The sequence below is a fragment of the Mizuhopecten yessoensis genome, unplaced genomic scaffold, assembly GCF_002113885.1.
Source record: "Mizuhopecten yessoensis strain PY_sf001 unplaced genomic scaffold, ASM211388v2 scaffold9847, whole genome shotgun sequence".
NCBI lineage: Eukaryota > Metazoa > Mollusca > Bivalvia > Pectinida > Pectinidae > Mizuhopecten > Mizuhopecten yessoensis.
The window spans coordinates 1,039,391-1,062,621 of record NW_018408252.1 but is presented as its reverse complement, the minus strand read 5'-3'; the positions used below and the strand labels follow the sequence as shown (position 1 = coordinate 1,062,621).

At 35.0% G+C, this 23,231-nt stretch overlaps 1 protein-coding gene across 1 annotated transcript in view; it reads left to right on the top strand.

The window, feature by feature from the left end:
- The window catches only part of LOC110458863, a 16,386-nt gene extending 8,361 nt beyond the window's left edge, over positions 1-8,025 (top strand). Inside the window, exons 4-6 of the mRNA XM_021510819.1 lie at positions 1,165-1,194; positions 2,821-4,646; positions 8,014-8,025. Coding sequence (XP_021366494.1) covers positions 1,165-1,194; positions 2,821-4,646; positions 8,014-8,025 — 1,868 coding nt within the window. The remainder of the gene's footprint in view (positions 1-1,164; positions 1,195-2,820; positions 4,647-8,013) is intronic.
- The last annotated feature ends 15,206 nt before the right edge of the window (positions 8,026-23,231 follow it).

Below are 23,231 nucleotides of genomic sequence, written 5' to 3'. Positions count from 1 at the left end.
GGGGGGGGGGGCAGAAGGGTGGGCCTGATAGGGGAAACATAGCAAATTCTTCAAATACCTTCTTCTGTACGAATGACTGGATTTTATCCTTATTTAGTCTGGAGCATCCTTGGGCCAAGGGGACTCAATTTTGTTTAAACGGTGGGTATGACCCCTTAGAGGCATAGGGGTGGGGCTCTGTTTGAAGTTTGTTCTTGCTATATCTCAAGTACTGGATGGATTTTTCTGAAATTTCATATGTATTTACAGCACCTACCATGGAGTGCTATATCTTAACTTCATACCAATTACAAACATATTCAGATGAGCGATTCAGGCCCTCTGGGCCTCTTGTTTTGTATCAGTATTGATATATTTGACTGTAAACTCTTACTATTTAGTTATTATTTGTTATATCTGAATTGTACATCATGTCGGACCTTCATGTGTATATGCATAAATGAATTTTAAATATTAACCTAAAATTTGATAAACAGACAATTAGGTTATTATTTATTATCTAATTTCAAACCCCTCAGAATGTATTAAAACTTCTAAAATATGTATCAAAAAGTACCTTACATATCACATACACAGCATAGCTACAAGCCAGACAGGTAACTTTTACACAGGTAAGTTACCTGTGGGGTAAATATGATACAGACTATAATTGGTTTGCCATTGTCTTCCTATATCAACACTTTTCTTTGTTCTCTAAAACGTGGAGGAACTAAAAACACTTGACATCAGATGAAAATTACTCGTGCGTAAAATTTTAGTCCCACAATCCCAGTCAGTGAGATGTTTGTTAATAAGGATGCATCCCATTTTACTAGTTTCAAAATATTTAAATACATCGGTAATTGAAACATGACAACATTGTTGCATACATACTAATGTATGGTAAGTCATATAGCAAGTTTTGTTTTCATAGCAGTAATTATATATATGTATAAATAGCAGTGAAGATATACCTTCTACTATAATACTATAATTTCTGATATTTCTCTGGTAAAAATGTAAAAGAATTTTTATATTATTTGTTCTTTTTTATGGTGATGACTAATCTTTACTTAAATAGGAATAGAAGTAGAAATAGATGTTTCCAATTTTACATTGCACATGTCTTAATCAACGTTTTGTGAATTATCTAAAAACATCACATGGATCCTTTGTATTTTACAGATATGGTCCCTAAGCTAACAGCTATGATAGGTGAGTTTACTGAACGGGGATGGATAAGAAGATCTGACTTGATGAAGGAGAGCTGTAGCATACCGTGTATATCAACCAAACTAATCTTCAGAGACAGCGACTAGTGAAAAGTTCAAACGATACTGTTCAGATGCTAAAGAGCATGCGAAATAATTGAATTTGTATAAAACAATAACTGTTATGTTGTCGTCCATCCAAGGTCAAAATCATATCAACTTGATATGTCATGTTGTGATTGTGGCTGGTTGATGGAAACAGATTGTGTTTAGTTATTGTTATCATTGTAAAATTCAGTTCTAGTGAGACAGGCGCTATTCATATTCAGCTATGCTAAATAATTCTTAAATACAATGCAAGAATAAATTGCTCAGCCATCTGTCATTTAGGTCCCTGCAGATGTCCTATGAAATCACTATGTCTGTCCGTCTGTTTGTCTGTCTACACACTGTCTGTCTGACCGCATTCTCCTTTGTGTAGATTGTCTCAGACTCCAGGAGTCTGAAACTTTAAGAATTTTTGCATGATGGTACATTGTTATAAGTGAGGTATATAATAATACTCAGATACCATTATACCAGGTGGCTGCCATAGCTTCTGACTGTCTGAGATATTTCAGGCAATTTTTCCTACTCTGCTGGTCAGATTTTATTCATTCCTGTTGGTAAATGTTCCTTTTCAAATATATATTTATATGATGCGTTACTATCCATATTCCAGAATCAAAAATTACTGCTATGGCATCTGCTTGGCAATTAGGGATATGTATTATACTTTAAGGCAAACGGTGGGGCCCTTGTTGACATGTCGGTGTTTTAGCATATCTTGTTTTGTAAAGATTCAGAAACACCTGGGTACTATTATAAGACTCTTCCATGCCCAGGGGTGTAGGATAGGGAAATTCCACCAGAGAGGTTTTCAAATTTGGTAAAACCTGTGAAATTTGAAAATCCCGAGGGTGGAATTTCCCTATCCTACACCCTTGGGCATGGAAGAGTATTTTTCTCTCATTCCAACCACCAGAATAAGGTCTGAAACCATGAAAATGCGTTTCGACTGACTACCATTTTGAAAAAATAAATCTTCCCCCCCCCCCCCATCCCAACCCAACCCAAGACAAAAAAGAATCAGCCAGCCAGATTGAGCATATTCCATGTTTGCAAACAAGGTTTGCGCAGAAAAAATAATCACATATTTCTAACCTGTAGTGTAAATATTGTAAAAGGTTTTAATTTCATCACGTCGCCTTTTCCGCATTGCGGCATCGGAGAGTTCAAAATTCGTGACGTCACGTCATTGTTGAGCCATTGTGACGTCTAGTCACATGAAATGGGTTGTAAGACAAACATTTCCTACACCCCTTTCTTACCCTGGACAGCTCTATCTTTCACACAGGGAAATGAGAGAAAAATCAATCTTTACCATCAGATAATGTATAATGTCACAACTCACGAGTTCATATGTTATCAAGATACGTCTATATTGTAGGTTATCTTTACATTGTTTAACGTTAAAGATGTATTTCCTGACTTCCATGGGGAACCTGACTTTCATGCGGGACTCATAAATGTTGGCTATTTCACACTTGACGTTTGTTCTTATGGGACATGATTTATTTTTTCCTTGCAGAAACAACCACAGCCATGATATTGAAAGAAAAAGACGAATACGAGTTCCTTTCTACCAAAAGTCTCCAGGATGCCTACGATAAACTAATGAAGAACAGCTTGGTGTTAATCAAGGGAAATTCTGGAGACGGGAAGACATCAATTGCCCTTGAACTTCTACGTCGGCTGTGCTATAATGAGAAGGGGCAACAATGTCGACAGCCACTAGAACTGCATGATATCAAAGACTTGGATTATGTGACCCCAAAGTCACAATTAGTTATTTATTTAGATGATATCTTTGGAAAGAATGTTGTGTGTAAACAAGATGTGGAAGAATGGGAGAAAAGAGAAAAATCTATTATTTCAAAATTTTGTAGAAATGAGCACACAGATGGCAATTTTCTGATCGTTGCAATTCGCAGTGGAATTTCAAATTCTTTAACTGGATCTTGCTTAGAAAAGGTATTCACTAAACAAAACATTGTTGACCTTAACATAGATGCTGAAGAAAAACTGGAATTTTTAAGGTTGTACAAACCAAAAGATAATTTTGACTCATGGAAAGATGATGAAGAGAAGGAAATTGTCAAGTGTGCTCCTGACATTGGGTTTCCACAATGCTGTAGGTTGTTCAGAGATTCGTCTACTTTGCAAACGGAGAGGATGACTTTTTTTAAAAGACCTTTTCATTTTCTGAAATCTTCTTTATCTAAATTGAAAGACGGAAAATGTTATGGTTTGATGTATCTGTTCCTTAACGCAGGCAAAGTCATGGAAGATAATTTAGACTCTAACAATAAAAAAATTGATGAGAATTTATTAGAAGCAGCATTTAAAGATGATGTAGTGGAAGTTACCCCAACAACTGAGCTTGTTTATAATAAGGGGAGGAAAATAGAATTTGTGAAGAAGTCATTAGATTGTCTGTTGGGCTGGATGGTGAAAAAAGAGTCTCACCAAAACCAAAAAGTTTGTTACAGATTCAACCATGACTCAATTGAGGAAACTCTGGCACTTTTGTATGGAGAAAAAACTCCCATTGGCTACATACAGAATTGTCCCAGGAAGTTTCTGAGTTATGTAACTACCTCAAAAACCACTCCAAACAAAGTAGTTATATCATCTGATAATCAGTACATGTATGAACGTTTACTTGGAGAGTTTAAATCTGTCTATTCTAGTAACTCTGACCCAGAAAGTGACAGGTTTTATAGTAAATATCTTTCTATAACTTCATTAGATGTTTGGACAGATATTCAGTTTCTGCAGGGATTTACCAGATGGCTTAGTGGTCAGAACGTTGACAAAAACTTGTGCCATGAGATAAAACTTCGCTTGTTGAATGGAACATGTTCTTCTGGTTCAGAAGAATGTACTTTATTCCTCCTGTCGGAGGGTGTGAAACCTGACAAGATGACATTGATTTGTGTGGTAGAGGGAGGGAGAGTGAATATATTATACAAAGTGGAGAGCATTATACTAAAATCCTTGTATAGAGTTGATGACGAACAACATAAGCGTGAGACAGTAGAAGGTCGTGTGGTGCACGGGAATTGTGTGTGTGCTCAGTACATGTGTCAGTTAGTGAGTGAGTCGGGGGAAACATTGTTACATAAGAGTTGTTACCTGGGACACATGGAGGTTTTAAAATACCTGTGTGAGTCGTACCCAGCACTAACTACAGCTGTAGATAATAGCGGGGGAACAGTGTTACATTCTAGTTGTATTGGGGGACACATGGAGGTTTTGAAATACCTGTGTGAGTCGTACCCAGCACTAACTACAGCTTTAGATAATAGCGGGGGAACAGTGTTACATAGAATTTGTATGTTTGGACACATGGAGGTTTGTAAATATCTGTGTGAGTCGTACCCAGCACTAACTACAGCTGTAGATAATAGCGGGGGAACAGTGTTACATTCAAGTTGTATTGGGGGACACATGAAGGTTTTGAAATACCTGTGTGAGTCGTACCCAGCACTAACTACAGCTGTAGATAATAGCGGGTGAACAGTGTTACATTTTAGTTGTATGCTTGGACACATGGAGGTTTGTAAATAGCTGTGTGAGTCGTACCCAGCATTAACTACAGCTGTAGATAATGACGGGGACACAGTGTTACATTCTCGTTGTATGCTTGGACACGTGGAGGTTTGTAAATAGCTGTGTGAGTCGTACCCAGCCCTAACTACAGCTGTAGATAATAACGGGGAAACAGTGTTACATTCTCGTTGTATGCTTGGACACGTGGAGGTTTGTAAATAGCTGTGTGAGTCGTACCCAGCATTAACTACAGCTGTAGATAATAGCGGGGGAACAGTGTTACATTCTAGTTGTATGCTTGGACACATGGAGGTTTGTAAATATCTGTGTGAGTCGTACCCAGCACTAACTACAGCTGTAGATAATAGCGGGGGAACAGTGTTACAATATTGTTGTTCGAACGGACACATGGAGGTTTGCAAATATCTGTGTGAGTCGTACCCAGCACTAACTACAGCTGTAGATAATGACGGGCGAACAGTGTTACATTATAGTTGTGGGGACGGACACATGGAGGTTAGTAAATATCTGTGTGAGTCGTACCCAGCACTAACTACAGCTGTAGATAATAGCGGGGGAACAGTGTTACAATATTGTTGTTCGAACGGACACATGGAGGTTTGCAAATATCTGTGTGAGTCGTACCCAGCACTAACTACAGCTGTAGATGATGACGAGAGAACAGCATTACATTATAGTTGTGCGTGGGGACACATGGAGGTTTGTAAATATCTGTGTGAGTCGTACCCAGCACTAACTACAGCTGTAACTATTTACGGGGTAACAGTGTTACATTCTAGTTGTATTGGGGGACACATGGAGGTTTGTAAATACCTGTGTGAGTCGTACCCAGCACTAACTTCAGCTGTATATAAGTCAGGGTGTCATTGTCTACATGATATAGCTTCGTCTACGTCTGATGTAGGCCTGTTCACTGAGTGTGAAACTCATGTAAAACAGTATCTAGAATCAACAGGAAGTCAGTATGACATCACAGCCATACTAACTAATCAGGGAGAATCTGTTTTAGACTTAGCAAAGGAAAGGGGGACAGAAAACAATGCTTTGTATGAATATCTTGTCCAATTGTTTGGTCAACAAAACCACTAAATATTCACACTCATTTCTCTATGTTATGTACATTCACATGTGTAACATGACACAAAACAAGGTAAAATTTTATGAAATCTTTTCATCACTTTTCAATGTTTACCTGAAATAATAGGTTTTTTTTCGAAGTTTTTGTCAAAATTCATTCTCGAGTCGCGTTTTTCTCGCCGATATCATGGTGTGTCCTCTGTGAGTTTTTTTTTTATTTTTCCATTTTTATGGTGCTAAAAATAGACTGGTAGATAACTGGTATTTCAGGTCTTGACTCTTCAGCAATGATTTTTTTTGTGTATTAAATTGCTCTAGTAAATGCATTCGGTATTAAAATTAAACAACAAAGATACTAATTTTAGAACAGTTTTAAAAGTTATGGTTTAAAGTTGATCATAAGGATGGTATAGATACCACAAAAAAATCATGTTATTTGAATTACAGGGCTGTAATTAATATAAAAGTAACCCCACATAAGACTTCACACAGAAAATCATGATCATGTTATCAGAAGAACAGACCGTTTAAATATTTGTTTTGTAAATGTTAGAAAATGTATAAACAATATGATTTATTTAATACAGAAATGGACTTTTAGAACACGCTAAAAGCACTAACAAATATTTTTTGGCTATTTAAAAGTGTTACAGCCTTATGCTAAGATTATTCACGATTTGCAAACACTGTCTTAATTTATCATTAAATTTTCTTGGCAGAAAGAAGGATATGAAGACTCACATCTTTAAGTCTTCATTTTAGACTCTTGTACAGTTGTCATGTACCCTATATATATTTATTTGTATACATATTGAGATGAATGTATTGTTATTTCATGTATAATGCTGATTTGTATACCTTTTGATCTACTTTATTTATAACTGTCACTGTAGGAATACTATTATTCATGTGTTGTACAATGCTTTAGAGATTTTTTTTTACAAATTATATAGGGCGCTATATAAATGTTGTATTACTATCGGAGCAGTTATTGTGCAACTGAAAAGAAATACGATCCCCTGATAGAAAATTAACTGATTATTTATCTGACAATATGGAATTAGTTGTATGGTATGGTGATTTATTCTTGGAAATTGAATTTTACTCACATTATTTTGTAAGTCAAAGAACAAAGTCGTGTAGCAAAATCAGTATTATTTGAATAACTTGTTAAACTTTGAAAACCAGTCAATACAAATACTTTTCAAATAACTATTCAGTAACAAATCTTTTAGATAGTGAAATTGTGTTTCAATATCGTTATAATGAACCCCAGGAAATGACATGGGAGAAAACGAGGAAAAACGCATGAAATGGAGCATGGATTAAGGCAAATCATGAATAACTATAGAAAAATGTTGTAAATGTCTGGTTTTCATTAAAAAAAAACTTATAGAATTTTCATTTTAATTCACAGCGTCATTGCCTCAAGCCCTGTCTTGGTAGGTTTTGTAAACATGTTTTATTAACATTCTATGTACTTAAAACAAAAATGCTTTGCAAATATAAATGACCAGGGTTCTCAGTAGGTTTTGGCATAGGTGGTTGAAAAGTTAAAATAGCTGGTTGGTGGCCGAGACGGGGAGAGTTTGATGTGCAGGTTTGCCCCCCTCTCGTATGGAGGGTCTCCCCCAGAAAATTGTGAGCACGTTTGAGTGTTGTAATTAACTATTTCATACCTGACTTTTGTGGGAAGTTTTTCATAAAAGTTTTTTTGAAACAATTGAAAAATATTCCTCCTTGGCTATCTGTTGATGTTTCAAATTCAATGAGACTTGAAAACAAATTCATGCATTACAACTATCAGTTTTGGATCTGTTTGCCAGTTTCCAGTATTTTTAATATTCATGTTTCGAAATAAAAAACAAAAACAAATGCGAGATTCAACTTTATTTTACCATTTCCTCTTGGAAATTTATGAAATATATTTGCTAGGAAAGTGTTAAAAATCTTATCAAATTATATTTTGAAATTTTGTTTTTAATTAAATATGAATAAAAACTACAATTTACAAAATCAATTATGTGAAGATAATCCAATGAGTATATCAATTTAAAAATTACCTCTTCAGATCCTCAAATGAACTCTTCAGATCCTCAAATGAATAGACTTAAGCAGGGTTGAGGAAGCTGCCTGCCAGCCTGAACAACATGTTGTTAAACTATCGGGTAAACTGTCAATAATAACACATATTGAAAATTCAATACAAAAATTGCAGTGGTCCAGATGTCAGAGGTGTTTCAGAAACTTTTTTTAATGTCATTAAATTAAAAACAGATACAAATTTAAGTATGAGGTCTTTTCATGGGCACGAGCCAGCTTGGGCCTTGTCACTGAAAGATCGAGAATGAAGGTAGAAACGTGAAATAGACCGGGAAGTTCTGATTGATTCTGTCCAACTGGTAAAGTCAATATTGTTGTTTGCCGATATTGATCAAATCATCACGATATGGAAATGTCAATTCTGTAATACTTGAGATAAAATGTATGTTTGCAATGTTAATATTTATGAAACGTTTCATCTCGAAGTTGTTAATTCTGATACACAATGATAATTATTACAAATTATTAGTGGGGAACTCATTAGTGACTGTTACTACCTCAGCTAAAGGGGATTTCTCTTGAGCTTTATAATACATGTACGTGTAACACTTTTGTTGGATGCAATAACAAAGGGCACTTCAAATATTGTTGTCATATTTTCTGGATTAAGATTTGCATTTCCTGAGAAAACAAGTCATGATTATCCTAATTATACTTAACATAATCCCTTTGTGACAGAGGAGATGTGTAGGATTCTGTTTGAAGGAATGTCACACTTTGTCATCACTCTAGCGACTTCATTTTCGAAAGGGTTTTGATGAAATTTTATACTAAGATTGATCAGGTATGAGAATGCCTGGAACGAGTTCGTGTTTCAGGGTGCCAAGGTAAAGGTCATTGTTACTTTTTTATAGAAAATATTTATGATCGTTCCAGCGACTTCATTTCTGGAATGACTTTATTGAATTTCATATACAGTATAACCTGTCTAAACCGGATGTCACCAGGACCAAACTGTTTGTCCGGTTTATACAGGTGTCCGGTTTATCCAAGGTCGGCATGTCAGTTTTTGAAAATACAAAAATGTAGTGTTTTGCATACGATCTGTATACAAGTGTGTCAACATAAATAACAGAGAAATGAATCAATCGGAACGTTTAATTATTTACAAAATATACAGTTTATAATACAAATCCTAATTGTTTAGAATGTGTTATCTTAAGATTGAAGCCGGCTTAGAGAAATATCAGGACCGGAATGAACAGGTTGTTTTTACATGGATTACGTTGCAAACTTTTGTGAAACACCGCCGGTTTTCGGAATGGACAGGGTCCGGTTTATACAGGGTTGAAACACTGAGTATGGATTGCTCAGTTGATTTCGACATTCCAAAATGGGTGTGATTTAATCAGGAAACATTTCCACATTTATAGATTCCAATGACACTTGATATCTCCTCAACACGACGTACTCAACAATAATTATCGTATTGTTCCTATAATCTCTCAATTAGTTATCAGTGCCATACAAGCTCCTGTAAAAACATAAACAGGCGAACCAGTCCTAGGTTGTGATTTTTACTGTGGAGCTTATTTACGCATGACCACACACTGTGACCCATTTTCCGGTTAGAATGTGTCGGCAGCTTTGGTGTAAACAAAGTGCCATTCAAATTGTTTACGGGCTCGGGCTCGCAGTGAGTACTAATTGTTGTTAATCAACATTGATGAAGTTTGTTTCTTTATTTGAACAAAGTGTTTTTACAGTCAAGCACATTTTAATGCCATTAGCACTGCGTCTAATATGTATCAAATAATTAAAGAATATATGATATACTTGTGAATCTTAAAAACCTTCGAGATAGGAGATATTTTTATGTAGGATTTACCTTGTTGGGACCTTTGTTTCACTTCGGGATATCCGAGTTTTCGAGTTTTCAGAGTTCGAATTATCAGAGTTTTTATTACTAAGATTAAGAAGAGTTTTGGCCGGGACCGATGAAATACTTCGAGTTAAACGGGGTCTTCGAGTTATACGAGTTCGAGATAACGAGGTTCGACTGTATAAGGAATGTGCCGGGACCACAAACCATAGTTGGATTAGACAGGGGCCGGTTTAGACAGGTTATACTGTATTAGCACCTAGCTAGCTTGTCGTATAGAGTTACATGTGAAGATTTGATTCCGGGACTTCTCTTAATCACTTTATTCCCATGTATGCCTACTCATGATATACATTGTGTTAGATTATAACAATGTATGCCCACTCATGATGATATACATTGTAATAATGTATGCCCACTCATGATGATGTACATTGTAATAATGTATGCCCACTCATGATGATATACATAGTAATAATGTATGTCCACTCATGATGATGTACATTGTAACAATGTATGCCCACTCATGATGATGTACATTGTAAGAATGTATGCCTACTCATGATGATGTACATGGTAATAATGTATGCCCACTCATGATGATGTACATTGTAATAATGTATGCCCACTCATGATGATGTACATTGTATTAATGTATGCCCACTCATGATGATATACACTGTAATAATGTATGCCCACTCATGATGATGTACATGTTATTTTTTATTGTTGTTGATTTATATTAGAGGCTGCTGATAGGGTTATCTCCTGGTGTAATGACATGATGTATATGTTGTTTGTTGTCTTTTCATTTGAAATAATAAATTATAAAAACTGAAGTACTGTATTAATCATTAGACGGTTAGGTGCAGCCTTTGTCATCCATCCGTCTGTCCAAAGTCAAAAATTTACTTAGAACAACTATACCGTTTAACTAAGAGGCCTACGGTGATGACATTATGCAAGACGGGAAGCAGGTTTATCAATTTTATTGAAAAGAAAGACCTGGACCCATTTGCAAGGTCAAGGGGTCAAATTTGATAAAACAATTCAACAACTTCTACTAATAAGCAAAGACGGAGTGAGGCAGTGTTTGGCAATTAACATGTAGTAATGAGAGACTATCTACATCGATCAAATGAATGACCTAAAGAACTTTCAAGGTCAAAGGAGGTCAGTTTATTAAAATATATAGGCAATTTTGGAATAAGCAAGCAACCTACTTTTCGCGAGTAGCAAGGTCATGGAAATTGAATCACTTCTGAATAACAAACAGGCCTAAAGTGATGGCATTTGGCACGTAGCAAGCTGGGTTGAAATATTTAAAAGTTTGTGTTCAAATGAATTACCCTCGCCCTGTTTCAGAGGTCAAATCTATTTGATTTTTTTTACAACTCCTTCTGAATGAACAAGAGGTCTTGGTTCATAATATTTGGCCTGCAGAACATGCATGCTGGGATCAAAAGCTATTTCGCTTGTTTATATGAATAACGTTGACCCACTTTCAAGATCACGTTTAAAATGTGGTAAATTCTTAAAATATATTTTGAAAAAAACGAAGAGGCCAACAGGGATAAAATTTCGACAGTAGCATACTTTGATGAAAAGCTATCAACTCTAATTTTTTTATCTTAGGCTAGTTTAAAGGTCACAAGGACCAAATCTGCACAAATATTGAAAACAGAAAAACATTTTAAATAAACTGTCTGATGAGATTTTGTAAGTTGCATGCTGAGATTAAGTGGTGTTCATATAAATGACCTTGACTCCTATCCAAGGTTTCTGGAATCAAATAGTTTAAACCTTAAACTAAATTCTTCTAAACAACCCAGACCTAGGATGATGGTATTTAACCAGTAGCACATGCTGAGATGAAGTGCTATAACGTTTGTTCAAGCAAATGACGTCGGCCTAGTTTCAAGGTCACGGGAGTGGTCAAATGTGTTAAAATATGGAAACATTGTCTTCTGAGAAGCAAAGAATAATGAGTCATCATGGTTTGTCTTATTCTGTAAAGTGCTATGAAGAGTGGGATCTGAATCAACCGCCAACACCATCTTGAAGATCTGATTTCAGCACAATAACTTGAAACTTTCCAACTAAAATTCTTAGGTGAAGAGCATGAAATGATCATATTTGTATCAATCTGACCTTGCCCCTCTTTGAAGTGTGAAGATGTGAGATGAAAACCACAAGAGCGATAGAGCGATAGAGGAAAATTTGACCTCTTTATCTTAGCGTTGCTAACCAGTTTCTCAATATGTGACATATACATATATTCATATATTCAAACAGGTATTCTTAGATGTTGCACTTAACATTAAGGTTCATGTAAACACTAACAATTGACCGTCAGGTCCCTTTATTTCATGTGTAAATATTACATGTATTACAAGCTGTGCTGAATTGTCGATTTCAATAATAGAAGTTATCAATTCAAACTCCCTATAGCCATGATTGAACGTTGGCTACGCACTCAATAAAAAGTGTTAATTGAAATATAAATTAGTGACTTGTGAATATTTTGCCACTATTTGGGCGGGGGGGGGGGGGATTAGTTTGAGAATTGAAACTTTGGCAAATATAAGATATTATATACAGTGAGGTACTCCTATGAAGTAATTTATGTTTAAACATCCACACATGGATTTTGGTTGAATCCAAAGTTATTGTGTTGTCAAATGGAGGCGGGTCCTCCTTAACATTATCTTCAACCGACAACAAGCTAGCGTCTTCAAGTGACATCAAGCGTCGCCAGACAAAATCTTTAAAAATACTGAATAAAGTAAGCGACATCAGAAGATATGTTATTACAGTTGTGTGACCGCACAACTGTGCGATTTGATACAATTTGTAGATCAATATTACGGAATGCCAAAAATACGGAAAGCTTGAATATAATAATGTACACTGTAATTTCTCATCACAATAATCAAGATTATGTACAATTTTACAATGCGTGTTACACAGTATTACATCGACCGTTAGGCTGTCAAAAATGGGTTTGGCTCCAAGATAACAGAACAGGTAAATAACAATTTGATGAGTGAACGGAGTTTTACCTGGCCTGTGCCTGACACATAGAGCTGATATGCGATATCGTATAGTATTTGTTATTTGCATTCGTTTGCCTATAGTTCCCCGTCAACTGTAATAAGACTATAATACACTTCTATACCAAATTTCAATTTGATATTTGAACAAGAGGCCTAGAGGCCCTGTATCGCTCACCTGAATATTTTTAAAATATTTGGTATGAAGTAAAGATATAGCACTCCATGGTAGGTTCTGTACATACATATGAAATTTCAGAAAGATCCATCCAGTACTTGAGATAAAGCGAGAACAAATTTCAAACAGAGACCCACCCCTATGCCCCCTGGGAGACCACATCCACTGCTTATACAAAATTGAGTCCCCTTGGCCCAAGGATGCTCCAGACTAAATTAGGATAAACTCCCTTAATCCCTATGGTAGAAGAAGGATTTTAAAGGTTTTACCTCTATTTCCCCTATTGGGCCAAGCCTCTCTGCCTCCAGGGGGGTTAGACACACCGTTTATACAACATTGGTTTCCCTTCACCGAAGGATGCTCCACACCAAATATGGACCAAATCCTTTCATTCCTAAAGAAGAAGGATTTTAAAGAATTTGCTTTATTTCCCTTATTGGGCCCCGCCCTTCAGCCCCAGGGGGGCAGATCCACCGTTTATACAAAATTGGTTCCCCTTAACCCAAGAATGCTCCACACCAAATATGGACCAAATTCTTTCATTCCTACAGAAGTAGAAGGATTTTAAGGAATAATTTTCTATGTTTCCCCTATTGGGCCCCACCCCTCAGGCCCCTGGGGGGCCAGACCCACGGTTTATACAAAATTGAGTTCCCTTGGCCCATGGATGCTCCAGACTAAATAAGAATAAAATCCCTTTATCCCTACGGTAGAAGAAGGATTTTGAAGGTTTTACCTCTATTTCCCCTATTGGGCCCCGCCCCTCTGCCCCTAGGGGGGCCACACCCACCATTTATTTAATGCACCGTACACAGAATCGGATCCAATATATGTATAAATAGTACCAGTATAATAATAGTTCAAGCGCTGCATTCTGCAAGCAGATTTCTGAAAAAAATATGTTTATAAAATACAAAACGTCCATTACGCAAGGAAAGTGTCTAATCGTTACATTATGATATCTGTTGGGACAGGTTTACTTCCAACAATGTTCAAGGAATGGGAAATAGCTTTGGTCACATGACTTTCTTTTATTAATTCTGACCAGCTTTGCTTCATAATCATATAATATCATAACAAAATGTTTACGAGCTAAGAGATACAAAATTTGACCTTGATCTTTAATTCAATGAGCTTGATCTTTTGTCAATAACACCTTGTTTGATTTTGATGAACTTTGCTTAATAATGTCATAACAAATTGTTTACTAATTAAGATATGATAAATTTGACCTTCACTTTTGACCCACTGACCCTGAGCTTTAATCAGTTGGTACCTTGTTTGCTTCATAATGTCATAACAAAATGCTTACTAGCTAAGAGATAAAAAAATGACATTGACCTTTGCTCAGTTCACTTCTTGTTTGATTTTGACCAACTTTGCTTCATAATGTCATACATGTAACAGAATGTTTACCAGTTAAGAGTAACAAAATTTGAAAATTTTGATGTCAAAATCTTAGATGGCTGATATAAAATCCAATCAGACCAAAAACTTATCAAGCAGAACTAGGGTCAAAGGGAAATCATTGTGTTTAATTTAAAGAAGATCATTTATTTCCATCAATATTCTGCAAAAGCAAAAAATCAGATGGATAGCTGGACGGACGGATTACCCGATTACAATTCGTTAATGAATGAAATGTAAAGTAATACTTTTGTTAACATATGGAGACAATCACATTAGAAATATGTATTCACCACTTCGTTTCCATTACAGGTGTATCAAATTATGCCTATTTAGATTAAGAGTCATCATCATGTAATCCAGATCTGAATTAATGGAATATGTTCGCAAGCATAAAAATCGAAGGTGCACAGTTCAAATTGTATTTTACGAACTACAGACATCGTTCAGGAGGTTAAATCGCCTCATACATTGCAGAGGTCAATCGGGGCCATCTTATGTCATTTGGGTGCCATTATTACCTATTACCATTCATACAGTTTGAGATAATGTAAACATATTGATGCTATCGGCAGTGCTCTCAAACATCAGGAGAAATGGTTATTTCACTGAAAAAGAAACGTTCAACCTAGCTTGTATAAGTGCAGTACTGGCCTGTACTCGTCACAAGTAGCTATTAGTATCATTTCAATATATGCAATCAAAGATGGCATACGGTTAATTTGTCCAAAGAACAGTTAATTGTATAAAGGATTGACTTTAGTTATAACTGTTCTGTAGATTGCACATAATTTACTGGTAGATTCCATGTGCAATGCACATACCATACAAACGTGTGCCCACATGGCACCAAGAAGGCACTCCGTTGTCTATCAGTGCAAATTCCACAATCCCCATCTGATGGAAGTCTCATTGAGACCTAAACCAAACAAAAATGTAGCTTATAGAGACTTGATTAAATTATACACAAATTTTCAGTTAAGTAATTGTTGTAACTTGAAACCCAATATGTTAATATTTTCAACTCTCCTCTATCTTACTTAATTGTCCATCTGCATGTCCAATCAATACTTTTATGATTAAAAAAAAACTAAACATCCAAATTAATCTACTTGTAAATTTAAATATTAAAGCAATTTGGTGTACCAGCCCATTGCTGGTTGTATCATGATAATTCTTTGGAATGTTTACTGTAACAGTTTCAGTTACAGCATACACGCAACACAACTTACTGTTGATGTCCCAGCATTGGCCCATAGGGTTGATGCTGGTGTCTGTACAAGTACTGGTGTTGTTGGGGCTGTTATGGCCGACATTGTAGAGATAGGAGTTAAATTGTTGTGATGGGCCTTACTGGTGGTGTCACGACAGTTTTTTGCATTGTTGTGGTTGGTGTTACCGGTACTTGTGATGCTGGTGTGGTTACGTTGCCCATAGTGAAGGCATTTGGCGAGGTCGACGTAGCTACATGACTGTATTCCACAAATGGATCAGGCAAATCAAATCCATCAGAATCCAATGATCTAGTCTCGAGGCCTTCAATGTCAAAGACTAACTCTGAAAATATGCAATGATTTTCATATTAAAATTAATCAGTTGTAATTTAATACATTACTTCATTTTTGTAACTTAATGTATGTTGCACATATAACAATGTAATGCATATTTGTTCAATAAACATTTACAAAATTAAAATTGTGTTAAAATTTAATTGAGATTCGTAACCATCTGTTATTGAAAGGTTATTAATGTTTGCAAATAATTTGCCTCAAGTTCTAGTATGTAATGTATGTTCGAAATGTTAATTGCTTAAAAGTTTTGAATTGACAAAGTACTCTCTATTATTGCCTTGCAAACCCATATAAACCTATAAAAATATATGTGCTTTTAATGATATGACTTACATAGGGAGACCAAAGTTTTACATGTTTGTTCGTCGGTTGCATATGACACAAGAACTTTTGAATTATGATATTTGCAAAAAGCCGAAGTTCATAACTGTTTAAAAAAAATAAGAGCAAGATACAAAAAAATACAAAAAATATAGCACTTTTCATTTTAAAATGATAACTCTTTCCATGCACTCAATCAGGTTTTGATAATACCATTTATCATACCCGGTTTATGTTCATTTGTCACTGAATGAAGTTATTGATGTGCAACTATTATGAGTTGGCTGATAATTAATCCCACCTGTGCAATGTGTAATTGTATTTGTACATACCTTTTTAGTTATCAAGAGGGAAACATGTTTCCGGGATCTCCTCTCCTTTGCTGGAGCCAAGTTTTGTTTCCATTCTCCTTATTTTCCCCTGGAATACTTTCCATTTGGAAAATACCTCTCCTCTAACTTGTTCAGTGTTAGGCCATAGGTACTATCTGATGGAAGTGACAATGTTCCTGTTCCTCCAGTTGTGGAACCCCTACTGCTTTTCACCTGGGCATAGCGACGTTCCCCATAGAGAAATGCATCCAGCCAACTTGGATTGAGGAAGTAGATTGTTTTTCTTCTAATGACTGATGAAGTTGCTTATTACCAATTAAACAAGTATGAATATATTTTTGGAAATTTATGAGAATTATTTCATCATTCTATGTACATGTACCAATTATACTTTGTTAATCATATTCCATATATGTATCATTTATTTTACCAATAACTTAAATTAAACTATACTGGTACTGTACTCATTATTTCAGATACACATGTGTACTAAAATTTGACTGATTGCAAACTTAAATTATATATAGTAGTAAAAGAAATACACATATGTACAGGACTACTCACAACACTTGACACTATGAATAGCTATTACCAGCATAAATGAGTATCTCATCAGTCTGTAATTGCTGTATACTAATTAATGACCATGAATACTAGCACTAGCAGTTACAATTAAGATTTAGAATTTAATCTGAATGCCAAACATTTTTCAATAAAACACATTTTTAGAAAAGAAGAGAAAAGTTTCTATTATTTTGTGATATCGAAACCACATGTAATGACTTCCAAACTAGCACTGTAGTCGAAAATAATTTGCCACAAAAGATGTCATTGTAATCCCCGCAGCTAAAAACTAAACTTTTAGCCATTTATCAGCCAATAGGAAGCCAGGTTGGCCATCGCGAATCTGACTCTCAAATTGATAAAGTATAAACAAAGTCGGCTAACATTGCAAAATATTAACCAATCGCATGCCGGGCAACCATAGTCATCATGCAGAGGTAGAATTTTCATTGCCAAAATACACCTACAAACTAAATTTGATTAAACTAATCCACAACATTTGCATTTTAACCAATCCGAAGTGATTAGAGTAGGATGCTTCAGACAAACTTTATCATGTCAACACCCATTTGCCCTATGGAGTAGAAATTTAAATTATTCATTTATTGGACCCTGCCTCTCTGTCCTGAGGAAGACACACATGGCCATTAATACCAGGTAGACATTAGTACAAAGTTAGTCCTCTTGGCCAATTGATGCTCCAGTCCAACTTATAATAACTCAAAATCCCTTTACTACTGAATGAGAAGTGATTTTTACAAATTCACCTTTATTTCCTTTATTTGGCCTGGACTCTCTGCCCCTGGTAGCACACTCTGTATGATCATAAACAATATCAAAATTGATTCATATGGCGACACTTATTCCTAGCCAGCTGCATTATAAAACTAGAATATTTATACTCACACTTTTTCTTTGCCTCTCTCTGATTTTCTGCAGGAGTCCCAAAACATCAGCTTTTGGAGATGAATAAAAAATGTCATCATGACAACGTTTGATTCACGCTAGGAATTTTAGGAAAATGGTTCACTAGATTACCGTGTAACTATTTTCAGAGATATATAATTGAGAAATGATAATTCTTAAATATGTATAAAGTAATTATCATGTATGGTGTAACAGCATAAACTTCACATGTGTTAGTTAGTATGTAAAGTATGTCCCTTTTCTCTATATATGTATTGTAATTGTGAATCGTTGTATTTAATGTAGTCTTTTGTGTTTGTGTAGATGAAACAATGAATAATTTCACATGCTGGTTGAAGAAAAATAAATATATAACGATTGATACAAGGGCAATTTTCAATATCTTTGTCAACGCCTGTGCTTTAACGTCAGATGCAATTCTATTACGTCTTTGCTTTATGCTTCATATCTTGTGCGTAAATGACTCGCGGAATTTTGGCTTTGGCGCCTTATCCTAAATTAAACACCAAACACTTGTAGCGGTAAGAAACATAAATGTTTTTAGTGTTTGGATGAAAAATGCAGTTATGTGGATTAATTTTCTTATTGCTTCAGTTATAAAAAGGTACGAGAATTGAGATGGTGATTTTAGAGAAAATAGCGATTTTAACCTTACTTTTCTATGGAGACAGTTGGGTTTCCATTTGCTTTGATAGCTGCTAATTTGGTCTTTTTTCTTGTCTTCCTGAACTTGTCGATGTTCTTTAGAGATATTTGTACACGAACAGAATTTTAGGTGATTACTGTTCGTTATTTTATCCGATCTTTTAGCCCCGCCTTGATAAAATTCTAATACAGTACACACTATAGTGCTCACCCCTACCTTGTGATGTAAGCAGACATGTGTGTATTTGTAAATTCGTTCTTGATATACCGGATCGTAATGTTGAAATTATCTCTCATTTGCATGTAAATATTGTGCTACGGCAAACTATTCTATGACTGACTTTTCTATATTCCCCATTGTCCAGCACTGTCAAAATGTAATGGACAGCGGCACGCCTCCTGTCATCCAAAGACAAAAATACATAGATATATACAGCTGATTTGTTGTATACAAAGTTACATATTTGTAATACCATAAAATTAGCTGTGTAGATAGTTCAGCTTTTCCCTCTACCTGTTAACATGATGCTATTGTATGGGTAATCAAGAGCTTTTTCCGAATATCATTACTTCCATAATTGTTGTCGACTATTGAAGAACGAACAAACATTCAACTCAGGATTCCCAAATATGCAGGTTAATGAAGAAAATGCACACGTTTTATGGTCTCCAAGATGCTGCTGCAGTGAAATATACTGTTTCTTTCTGTGATATGAAGGTCTGTGGGTTTTTTTTCACTCCCGAGTTTTCGATGTGAGGTCGTGACATTGATTTGATTCGACTTTGATTTACATAGTGGGTGTCATCGATGAAACAGAAGACGCTTACCTTTCAGGACACCTGGTCTTGTTCTTCTTGTAATTTTCAATGATCTCCATGTAAATTTTACGTTCGTTCATATTCTGCCGTATTTTTATCGATTTTTAGATTTGTTGTTGTTCTATCTGCTGGTCAGATAACACAGGGATAAGACTACTGCTATTGTTGTTGTTTACAAAGCTACGTATTTGTTGACGACAATAGTGATTTAATAAAATTACAAACCATAGTTTTCAATATAACAACAGATGTGACTCTGCAGTGGTTTCAATATAGACATATATATAGGATACCTGCAACTAACAGTTTTCTTACAAAAATTAAAATAGAAAATAACACACTTTGCACATTCTGCAAACGATCAGAAGAAACTTTATTACACATATTTTTTTAATGTGAACACGTCGAGAGGCTTTGGCTACTTCTTGAAAACTGGATATTCTCACAAACTTCTGTTTACATTAACTTTGCAAAACAAGATATCATATTTGGGAAAATAGGTAAACAATATTATGTGCAGAACCTTATTATGCTAATTGTTAAACATTACATTTAGGAACAACGTATGAAAGGTGATACACTTTTGATAGAAAGTGTAAATAGAGATATAGTGTACAATTACTCTTTTCTAACTGAATGATACCATAGCTTATTTACCAAGCCTTGTATATTTATCCATATATGCACCTATAACTTGTACCTAATTCGATTGCCGCCAGAGATGTGTATTACTCAATTTCGAATCATTCATTCTAACTCCAGACCGCAATGTTACGGTCAAAAATATACAGGTTCTACTTGTGTAATGCACATCTCGGAGAGGAAGTCGAAAATTCTCCTTAAATATTCATAGTACGAGAGCAAGAGTGTATGCAAGTTGTGTTTTGTGCTGTCTTTTGTAAAACAAAAACATATAAGAAAACAAATATGTTGGAGAAAAAATAAAAAAATATTAGGTTTATAACCAACAGTATTTGATTTATTGTGATGGTTTTTGTTTGTCCTTCCTGATCTTCTATTTTTAAGTCAGGAAAAATAAATTGTAATAAACAAAAAATGTTAAGTAATATTATAACATTAGTTGTGGAGTTTGATCTGCTGGTCAGATAACACAGTGATTAGACAACTGATATTGTTGTTGTTTACAAAGTTCCGTTTTTATTACTGATAAGTAATATTACAACAATAGTTGTAGATGTCGATCTGCTGGTCAAACAACACAGTGGTCAGACTACTGAATTGATTTATAAAGGATTATATGCAATGGGATTTGAACATGTTGTGTAAGACTGAAGTAAAAAAAAAATGGTTTCAAAACAAAACATGTGTGTTCGCCGAGTGTTGAGAGTGCATTTCATATGTGACTCTAGATCAGAGTGATTTAAGTACCTTCTACGATTTTCAATATAAATGTATTATAACAAGCGTTTCGAGAAGCAATATCTAGTCAAGCTATATTTTTCAAATATGAGGCGCAGAAGATTAATAGTCAAGCACTTTTTAAAGAAATGCAAACTCTGAACCTACACAGATAAAGCCAACAATGATATGCAGCCATGTCTGAGTGGTGTACGGTACACGCACCTAACTCATGTTACAGACTTTAGACTGTTCTATGTGAATGCTATTAAATAATTAATCTAAATACCCCAGTCGTTATCACATAACATTTGTAGTAATACACCTATAGGTGTACGTAGAAACCCGAGTCCAGAGACAATATCTGGTCCTGTAACACTCCATCGTAAAACCGTGACCACTATTGTCCTGACATAATTGGTGAAATGTGATACTTATTCAAAGCCAGTCTACCGGAGAAGCAGTTCTTTTGATAACGATTATGCTGGGTATTATTTGAGTCTTCATAGGATGTAATGCATAGACACGAAATATGGCACGGGGTTTTCACAAAGATATTTGTACCTTGTGTTGTTTTGTTTAAATGCCGTCAAATATTGTGCAATACTTCTCGCCTGAACGTCAGCCAATTTGTTTGACTTTTAAATTAAATGGCGGCTGTTGGAGGAGATACATGTACAACGTTTTATTCATACTTAAATATACTTTTTCCATAGTCACCGACATCTGCTTTAGTAAGAGGTGTAATTTTTCGAAAGTGATTTTCTTTAATCTTATTTATTTTTGGGATAACGTCAGTAAAATTTAACTTTTTTTCATATTTAATGTTCTTCCATATAAGTTTACAGGCAGTTCAATCCTCCACTTTCCATATATACTGTCTGCAATTAGAATTTTTTAAGTTGATCAATACCATTTCATGAATGAATCAGCATCATTAACCAATGTGTAATTCACTGCATACATATGTAAAATGCCTCTTTCATAATAATCAAAGAAGATTATTTACGTATATTTGATCATATACATATATTATATAAACTCATCTTGTATCTCAATTATAGACGAATTACTTTAACGTTATTTGTATTATTATGTATTGTACGCTTGTAAACCAGTATAAATATCCCACAAGTACCTGTATTCATTTAATAGTACTTTTTTTTGTTTATTGTACGCTTGTTAACCAGTATAAATATCCAACACGTTATGTATACATACTCTTTTCATTATTTACTGTAAGCTTTCATAAGTAAACTGGTATAAAAACTATCATGTTATTTAAAATATATTAAAACAAGGTCTTTTCATGACCATTGAAGGTTTATTCAATATGTAACCCCAATCCAAAATTGATAGTGAGTTGACTGTGTACTTATTTACTAGTACAATTATCACACACATACATTAAACAGACAACCAATCACACCAAGAGTACGCACAGGTTTATGGTTGGGGTATTGCTAAGAAAATGAAAATAAAACCGTAAAACGCACTTTGTTTCGCGCTGATGAATTGACTCGTAGGTTCTATAAAAAAAATTGCCAAAGTAATAAATTCGAACATCAGAACAATGCTTCACACAAAAATTGAAATACATTCATTCTTAACTGGCAAGCAAACTCCAAAATCAGAACTGTAGTCTAATGCCCCACATCTCTCGCAGAAAATTGACATTTTTCTTCAAGGGACATATCGTCAAAAACAATAGACAGGTAATCTGTCCCGTATTGATGCTTTTGTGCTTGTCTAAGTCATCTTTGCTGTTTTTTCAAGAGAGGCATTTTAAATAAATGACCACATGCATGCTACAAATGTCTATCAACTTAAAATTGGAAAAAAACAGGCTGACTGGTGTATGCCAATGTAGTACGTCTCTTATTACCTTAAATTAACGTCCTATACTTATTTTTATGTATGTCAATAACAATTGCATTAACATTAACATACAGATAGACATTTTTGTACGTTAAACAAAGATCGATAATCAATACTAATGCTTACAAAGTAATTCTGATCCGAGAGCACCCCTACTTCCTGATAGAGGATATTGACAACTCTCTACTTATCTTCTGAAGATCGTTCCGTTCCAATTCAGATTTAAAACTCGCACATATATGTCACTTAATAGCGAACATTCAAACATTGTAACTTGATCGGAGTTACCCTCTTCAAGCTGGTGACGTTA